We start from the raw sequence: 9,795 nt of genomic DNA, 5'->3' as shown, positions 1-9,795 counted from the left end.
GTGGCAAAGACTGCCTTGTGTGCACAAAGGGACCTCAGTGCTAGTTTAACGTTACAACGTCACAACGTCAGCAATGACGCATAGATACGACGTGCAGAGATGTGCTAGTAAAGCCTCGGTCACACCAAACACTGACATAAAATTACCGTACGGTAATTTAACGCAAACATCGCAATCAATATGGGCAAAAAACGCAATCAATCTTCCGCATCTTCATAACCAGTATTGCAAAGATGGAGGAGATCCTCGTTTTGCTAGTGTCTAGCCACCCTTGTTTATATGACACTACCTCGGACGTTTACCGAGAACTAAATGTAAAAAATGCGGCGTGGAAAAGCGTAGCCATGCAAGCAAAGATGCCAGGTTTGTAGAGTTAATTTAATATTAACTTAATATTTCTTAACCAATCGGATCTAGGATATGTCCCGCTCGAATATTTAGCCAAACTTTGATCTGGTAGGCTAGGCCTACTACAAATATTTAATGAGCTGTCAAATCTATTTTGGCGATCCCATAAACACATAGCTGAAAGCTACATATTAGCACTTCGTCGGTGGTACATCAACTTCCGTTTCTGATACCGTACGGAAAAGCACTGCGCAAGTTGGAAAATTTCAACTCATACGGCACACTTGCCGTATCGCAACCAAATCTGTCCGAGTACGGTAGATTAGACGCAGCGGTGCGGATTGCTTTCTATTGAAATGAATGGACTTCCGCGGGGGGGGGCTGTTGATAAATCTTGCCTAGGATGCCAAATGTGCTGGGACCGGTACTGGGTGTCAAACTCATTTAAGGGGCCACATACTGCCCACTTTGATCTCAAGTGGGCCAGACCAGTAAAATCATCACATAATAACACATACATAACAACAATATTTCTCGATGTTTAAATCATTGGTGAAGGTTTTTTAATGATAAACCCTATTTTAAGGTCTTTCTACAATAAACTAGAAACATAAAGACCGAAAACTCAGACATCAGCCCACTGTGTATCTGCCTGGGCTCTCCTCTGCTGATTCCCTTGCTTTGTGACGCATCACAAAGCAAGGGAAGAATAGCGCATTTACGCTATTTTTGAAGCAATTACTGGATCGATTAAAAAAAATAAAAAACGTTTGTACTCATAAACCTCCATAGTCTTAAAAGACATTTGGATTCGGAATAGCAGTCACTTTTATAGAAATGCAATTTATGTCTTTCTGTAATTTTCAAACTTAGCAAAAACATCTGATGGCCGAGCTGGACACCCTGGCGTGCCGGATCCGGCCCGCGGGCCGTATGTTTGACACCCCTGCACTGTTGCACGGTAGTGATGGGAAGTTCGGATCATTTTACTGACTCGGTTCTTTGAATCTTGTTCAGTAAAGGCCTATAAGTTAGTGCATGTCAACCAGCAGATACTATTTTAAAAGAAATTCCTGCATTAAAATAATGCATGAAGACAGTTTGTATGATTTGAAATGGTCATTTAATTTAATTATCGCGGCAAACAATTACACTGCACTTAACTGTAAGTAAAGTACAAAAAAGTTTAAATAACAAAACCTGTAATTATTACTTGTGGACGAATATCATTCACGTCTTACTAAACCTATAGTCACGCAAAAGTGAACGAGGTAAACAAATCCTTTCCGTTTCCTCTTCTGAGCCTATGCAGGTCACGTGACAAATGATCCAAAGACTCGTACCCGGCAGATGAACGAATCGTTCACCTCCCAACCGTGTCTTCGGATCAATGTTTCGTTCTTCTGACAACCGAGTCAACAAAACCAAAGACTTATAAGTTATGCTATTCTGTAAACTTGTTCAACCATTTATTAAACACATCCTGGATAAAATAAAAATGAAATGAAATCACATTTCTAGTAATAAAAAATAAAAAGGTAATAGTCAGCAAAACAATTTACTTTTTAACCTCAAACATGACTTGCTCTCTCCCTGCTGACAGCCATCTCTGCACAACTCTGTCTGGCTGAAACTGTGAAACCTCTGGTCCCTCAATGCTAATATATAAAAGCTTCCATAGCATTTCATCAGTACGATACTGAGTACCCAAGTCGACACCATTCTTCTGCTGCAGTTCAATAGCCCGGGGGAACGAGGCGAACGGTTGGTCCGTCCTAATGACGTGATATGACGTTGTTATAAGTCGTGCAATAACACGATGGGCAACTGCATTTAAATTCCTGACCAGCATTGTCAACGGCCCGGAAGATGGATTGTCATCCAGCCGCTTAGCTGTCACGCAAAGCAGGTGCTGTCTGCTATTAGCATTGCTGGTCAGGGATTGTTTTCGGTGCCTGTGTAAAAAGATCCACTTCTGTCTGCTTTAGACGGGAACATACGACAGACGACAGTGCATCTTAGTTCCATAAAAAAGTTGCTTCCGTTTGAGCTCGTAGCTCTCCTTTGCTGCCATCTTCACTTTATTGTCTCACGCCAGTTGTTAAAAAATGTATCGAGATTAGAGAATTACAATATGACAACCACTCGTCACTCACTACTCAACTTTTGATTTGCCAACTGTGCGCCCCACGAGCCGCAAAGTTATTTATGCATTTAGCAGATAGCAAAACATATGAAGGATGTAAACTTTTACAATGCAATTTTTTTTTCAATCAATAATTTGCAGTGGCCCGATCGGGATAGTGAGTTGCTAGTTTAACTGTCCCAACGTTACTTTTTACTGGCCCCGGGCCAGTACACCGATCGTACATTTAAAGATCCTGTAAAGTAAATTTCATGGTTTGCTTCTCAGTACATTATATACGTGTGAAATGAGTTCCTGAAAGCATGTGCAAAGCGCTAAAACTTTGTCGCACTGAAATGTGGAGTTAGACCGTAGAACAGTTTCTCTTCCGTTTTCAGATCAGGTTTTGATGGGTGGGGCCAAAAAGTTACCCATCTACGTCATTTCGACCCATCTACGTCAGATCACTGAATGGCTCCTCCTGCTGTACTGTTATTGTAGCCTACATCAGCTAGCTAGCCAGCTTCAGGATGTCTCCCTCCACCCGCAACTGCATCTTCCCTGGATGCAAAAACTTCAGCTGCGCTGCAACGCACGGCTTCTCTTGCAGCGCGGAGCCGTACCGAGCATCGCCCTCCCGGCCGTTCCTCCTCCGGTAGCACCTGGACCATCCACCGCCGCCAGCAGTTCATCACTCAGTTCTGTGTGCTTGTTATAATTATACTAGATAACTTTCCAGAGGTATCTCTGTTATGAGTTAGTGCAAACCGCTAACTTGATATTAGGCTACTCGGTGTAGAATTATGGTATTTTGGTGAAATGGTAGCTAATGTGCTAGAAGTAGCCTAGTTGGAGAGCTCACTGTCTGCTGTCTCTGGTGTCAATTTTTACTGTTACAGCTCAGGGGAACATTTCATTTCTATGCATCTGTATGTTTCACTCATTGAACAAATAAATTCTAATTCTATACGGTTTTTTTCGGCTTGACGTAGCGTCCATTATCTGGGTCGTAGGTAGGCAGCAAGGGGCGGAGCTTCCGCTCCTTCAGGCGACACGCCCCCCCAGTCTCAAGCAGAGAAGATTGCTGATTTTCACGATTTCAAAGCCTAATTTAACATACTTGTCTGTGTTTTTTCCATTCGAATTTGGATGGGTAGTTAATAACACATTATTCTGTGGTGTGGTGAACTCGTTTTCAATTCCACTTTACAGGATCTTTAAGTGTACGGGGCCAGTACACCGATCGTACACTTAAGTGTTTCTACCTTTTCTTATTACGCATCTTCTTCCACCATTGGAGTCTATGGGAGTCTATGGAAGCCCCTAGAAATTTGGCACACATTAAGGACAGTCCCCTCTTTATTTTCACCAAGTTTCATGTCTCCCATTGGAGCACCCTAGCGCTAGCCTGGCTCTGCCCTCCTACGTACTTCCGCTCAATTTTGATTTTGCTTCTGTACTAGGTCTGGCCATTCGGTACGCAAGTCAGATTTTTCAGGTTGATTTTCAACCGTCCAATCAGCGAAGAGAGGGAGTGGCTAAGACCGATGACATTGATGTCGTGCGCCAGTTTGTGTTGTAGTTCCGTAATGGCGGCGGAGAAAGATGCGAGCGAAGCCATTCGGTCCGTTGTGGCAACACTGCCGAATATCTATAAACTAAAGCCGGAGCAAGAACAAGTTTTGCTGAGTTTTGTTGGTGGCCATGATGTTGTGGCTCTCCTCCCCACGGGGTTCGGGAAAAGTTTGATTTTCAAGCTACGGCAGCTATGTTACAGTAGTGGTGAAGGAATTGGCTAAGGCGAACGCTAGCGATTGGTTATGGCAGATCAGAGTGGCTCTGGGCAGATCCAATAGTTTTAGACTTCAACAAAGTACCCGCCTACAAGGAAGTCAACGCTTGTCAATAGAGCGAGGCCAGACTCTCTGTACAAATGAAATGTACGAGAGTCTGGCTAGCCAGGCTACCCTAGCGCCACCAATGGGTCAAAGTTGGATATGTGTTTACACGCGTACCGTTTGAACCGTATGGCAGATTTTCAAAAATGAAGTACTGTTGGATTCCCTATATCAAGTCAACGTTATTGTTGAGCCTGGTTAGAATAGCTTGTTTTAAGGGGTTCAACTTGTTTCAAAGGGGGTTCTTAATGAATGAGTAGGCTAAATGCTTGAAAATATCACTAGAAGGGAAAAACTTAAGGTGACGTTTAATCTTCATAAATAATAACTAGGCATTTTTATATAAAATATACAGAAATATCAGTTGTAAAAATTACAGTTAATAAACGGACCCATCTGCAACCGACGCAAGCAAGCACACCCTACAATTTCCCCAGAAATTGTACCATCTCTAGTTTTGTATTTTTAGGTGGAAAAATCCTGACTCTTAATCCATAGTGGTAAAAAACATTTGAATAAATTCAATCAGTACCTTTTAGAGGCACTGTTTAATATATAATGCTGTGCTTGTGGTATTGTACTAATATCGTAATTTCATTCAGAGTTGTAGTTGCATCGTGTTTGAGATGTTTTGTTGCACTGTGGTTAGTTGCTATTCCTAGGCACGAGGAATACATCTGTAAAATAGATCAAACATAACTGTAACACATCTTGTTAACAGCACAGCCAGGTTAACTTGACATGCAATGCTGGCATGTGTTAATAAAAAAAAAAATTAGTAAAAAATTATTTGGACATAAATGCTTGAAAAGTTTAGAAGTACATGCCTTAAAAGTTAACTGGAATACGTCAGGAAGGGAGTATAGAAGCCCATGGAACAGATACAACTGTACCGGCGTATATACTGTAGATACAGGATTTTTGTCTTCAAATGTAATGAAGAATAACTCTAACCCCACAATATATACTTTGGAGAAAGAAAATCTGAATGATGGTGGACTTGTTTGGGGAAAAAATTAAACAAAAAAGGTCTAACCCTAACACAATTTCTTAAATATAGTAGTAATTAACTAATCTTAACATATCAGTACTAAAGTCTATAGTTTGGATTACTGAAAAGGCCATTTAAATGAGCATTATCATAATTGTTTATTTAATAATCTTGTTTGGATGGGTTAGGGCTAGAAAACAGAAAATCCAAACAGATGAAAACAGAAAATACTGCATTTGGTGAAAATGACAGTATTACAATCAAACAATGTGGCATCTATTCTAAATGTGTATACTCTATATACCATTACAAAGTAATCCTGTCTCCTGTATTGAGATAGTTCATCGCAATACTATATGTTGCACAAGGTAGATTTGTCTTTGTTTCGATCTTCCGAGCGTGTCTGTGCTGTCACACAAGGAGGTCTGATTGACTGAATGTCTTTTGCTTTCCACCATGTGACTAAAATTGTGTTATTGTACAAATAATGGAGTGCCCTCAAACACATTTGAACAGAATTAAATGGTAGAAAGATTTAGGATTTAGGGCCATATCCACCAGCTATCCAAATCCACCAGCCATAATGCTGGAGATTGTGTCAGGGGCTTCTTTCTCAATTAGAAAGAACCCAACTGTACAAGTGTAAAGTCATATTCAGCAGAAGCAGAGACATGTTTCTTGAATCTGAAATTGATTAAAATAGCTGAGGTGCACCATGAGCCACCATCATCCTTTTCAACAGGTCTCCATTCAGATATGGTTCACAATATGAAAATGATTGAGAAGAGATCAATTGAGATTTTCAGTCTGGTTCTTGGCTCCGAAGTGCTTTGCTGTGAAGAAAACTAAAACTATGAAGAACTACATTTACATTTACATTTAGTCATTTAGCAGACGCTCTTATCCAGAGCGACTTACAGTAAGTACAGGGACATTCCCCCGAGGCAAGTAGGGTGAAGTACCTTGCCCAAGGACACAACGTCAGTTGGCATGACCGGGAATCGAACTGGCAACCTTCGGATTACTAGCCCGATTCCCTCACCACTCAGCCACCTGACTCCCTCCAACTACTGGCAGCACGGGGCATGGTTGAGATTTGCCTGTGATAAATGGTGACCGAGAGGTGGTGCATCACCTTCACAGTATTTTTTGAAAGTGCCTGCCTTTTTCCAAACCGTTTCCGATGACAAATTTCAAAATGGATTTGCATAAAAAAACCATCTGATAAGTCAGGTTACATGAAACTAGTCTACCGACAAAATTAAACAAAACAACAAAAAACTGACAATTCTACCACAGTACAAAAACTTTGTATGTACTAGGTTATTTTACAAAAGTAAGCTAACACCAACATTTTTACTGTAACAAAAAATATAGCTTCTAATCAAATTATAAACTTAATTTTCAATCTTAAAAATAGACAAAAAACCCTGGGCTCACATAACTTTACTAACTTCAGCACAGCATAGGACATATTGTAGTGTATATTAAGTAATTATATAATTCTGTTTATATATAATAAAAAAGCTTGAACCCTGGTTTCTATTGGTAACTATTACTGCCATTACCTAAACATAATGTAGTGCATATGTAGCCTTAACAACTCAAAAATGTATATAAATATGGATAGTTTACACTCAGTGAATAACAGATAGCAATCTTTCAAGAACCTGATGTTTGATCATTGTTGATTGACCTGTAACTTGTATAACAGAGTATCATTAAAATAGTCCTTAGTCCTATTGTAATATCATCAGATAAAATTTCTTTTGAAAGTTTGTATTACGAGCAAAAAGCATTCTTCATATTGACAAACCAGACATCTTTTTACATGCATGGTAACATGAAATGCATACTGGGATAGATGAGGTGCACATGCAACAGGCCCATTCACCCAGGATACTTTTAGGAGAATGGTTTGGTTTCAAGACTTCAAGAAAATCAGTCAAGCAGTCTGACACAAGGACAGTATTAATACTTCAAATTATTGCATAAAGAACACTAGATACAGTACATAGGTAAGTGCTAAAATGAGCCACAATCATGCTCTCTAAGATCTATTCTGAGGTGTCAAAATTTGTTTGAATCAAACTATCCCTACTTTAATGGGATATATGAATCCTGGAACGTAACTTTCCTAGAATTTAGGAGAAAAAAAATCATGAAGAATCAGGCAACCATATGTGACTTGCTCTGGTGAAAAAGGTGCCGTTGTCAGCATTCCGTTTTGTTTTTTTACGGTTTCACTTTTCTTGCATATTACAAAAGTTTAATGTTCGGTTCAGTTGTAAATCACTCAACATAATAAACAACATGTTTAGGATCACTAAATACTCATAATTTGTTCTTGTTTACTTAAGCTTCCAGTTGAGGTCTGGGCGCATCATGCATGATGTAGCTTTGATTTGTATCACAGTGCAGACGGTTTTCCCTAGGCTACTTTTAGCGCAAATAGGGGGTCAATGGTCCCTTAATGATCGGTAGATCATAGCTTCTTGCACGCAACCAAGGCAAGGTCGGAAACTGAAGTGGCCTTGGTCAATCTGTCCCTCAAGTTCCCTTCAACGTATAGTCTACTCAAGTCAAGATACCGTCAACATTCCAAGCATTCCAATGCTTACACAGTTCTTTCACCACATCAATAATAGGCCTACATTTCCTTTAGCTTTCTAATATGTTGTAGAATACTCATTCACTCATTTATTGTAACTCACTTGACTCATTTATACTAGGGCTGAACGATTTCGGAAAATAAGCAAATTGCGATTATTTTGACTAATATTGCAATTGCGATTTAATATGCGATTATTACATGATTTATTATTCATAAATATAGATAGGCTATATTGCCTACTACTGATCTCCGGTCTGCAACATAACACACAAAGTTCAGAAAAATTAAGGAAAACATACCGCCTGTAGCCTACCTCATCAAAAATATGTTGGTAAATCAAAGCTAAACGTAATAACATGTGGGTTGCGCTCTGGGGACCGTCAGAAATATTTAGAACTCACGCATCTAAAGGTTAAATCTTAAAAGAAAATGAAACACTGTCTGAACATTTCTGGTCCAGTCAGTAGCTTAACAGAAACATAATGGCACTGACAGCCATAGTGATCCTACTGTATGTGTATCACCGAGGGGCATCATATATTTTGTGATTAACGCTGTTATTGCTTGAGTAATTTCATACATGAATATGGAGTTAGGCTTTGAAACATTTTGATCAGTGATCCTGTCGGGGGTTATTAGGCTTATTTGACACACTGGTGTTCAGCATTTTAGCAATGCATCTTACATGGCTTTGTGTTGTTTTTTAAGACCAAATTAGGTTGGTGGCGTTGCCCGGTGAGGTAGCAACGTTAGCCAGGCAGGTTTTGCACAATACTTGACACTGCGCAGCATCTTTTTTAAAGTCAAAATTGGCAAAGTGTCAGGTTCTGTCGAGCCTGAGGCCATCGTACAGGTCAAGGTAAATGTTTGTTATGTGTATGCAATTAACAAAACATAGGCTACTTCGTTTTACCATTACAATTATTGTTGCCGCCAATGTCATAACATACGAATTGCACTTACCTGTCTACACACAAATGGCTATGTAGTGAACTTCATAGAATTCAATAAAATTGTTGAAAAAATCCTTTTGCATAGTCTATACATATTTAGTTATAAATATAAATCTTATTTAGGTTATAACCGTCTGAATTACATATTTGTGCAAGGGAGTCCTTGCAACATAGAAAAGCGAATCGCAGCCTTGAAAATTGCCAGCAGCAATTGAAAAGAAACAGGAGGAAAATAGCTTTAAACTACCTATTCCTGATGTGATTTTGAAAATAAAAAACCACTGGGTGATAAAACATATCTAGTGTAAGTTAAGAAAGCAGGACCCTGGAATTTGATCGAGTGTGAAGATATAATTTTTTTCTTTTCAATGCAGTGAAATGACCGGCGCTTTTGGGGGGGATTTCTCTACTAGAACATTCCAGGTTTATTAACATTCAGATACGCAAATCTTCAACTATTTTCTGATTTCAATGTCTGACACATAATTCGAAGTCTTACAATTTGCACTTTAACAATCTATAAAAAACTGAGAAATGACCTTGGCTGACAATGGCCCCTTTTCACCAGTGTGTCACATATTAGTAAAATTCGGAATTTCTCACAACAGTCTGACACAATCAGGGTGTACACATTAAGTATTTTTGGCTGGTAATTTAGATGGTGACTTCTCAGCAGTGGGGCTCTTGGTGGGGCTGCTGTGGCAGGGAGTGACCTTGATGTGAATGAAGAGAGAGCTGGGGGACAGGCTGGAGCCATCAACCTTCCTCAGGGGAACATGTCGGTAACCTGGGAGTGCAGGGAAGGACAGCTCTTTAACATTCCTCTACAAGGTTGATGAACAAAATATGTTAACTAGGTTTGCATA

General features: G+C 39.6%; 2 protein-coding genes across 2 annotated transcripts in view; one reads left to right on the top strand and one right to left on the bottom strand.

Moving 5' to 3' along the window:
* The window catches only part of LOC134031502 (sperm axonemal maintenance protein CFAP97D1-like), a 63,611-nt gene that overhangs the window by 36,721 nt on the left and 17,095 nt on the right, over positions 1 to 9,795 (top strand). The window lies entirely within an intron of this gene.
* Positions 6,657 to 9,795, bottom strand: part of plcd3b (phospholipase C, delta 3b) — an 80,641-nt gene continuing 77,502 nt past the window's right edge. The window contains exon 15 of the mRNA XM_062475128.1: positions 6,657 to 9,716. Within this exon, the coding sequence (XP_062331112.1) occupies positions 9,562 to 9,716 (155 nt within the window). The 3' untranslated portion in view covers positions 6,657 to 9,561. The remainder of the gene's footprint in view (positions 9,717 to 9,795) is intronic.

Source organism: Osmerus eperlanus, chromosome 12 (genome assembly GCF_963692335.1).
Source record: "Osmerus eperlanus chromosome 12, fOsmEpe2.1, whole genome shotgun sequence".
Classification (NCBI taxonomy): Eukaryota; Metazoa; Chordata; class Actinopteri; order Osmeriformes; family Osmeridae; genus Osmerus; species Osmerus eperlanus.
This window is presented reverse-complemented; position numbering and strand designations above follow the sequence as displayed.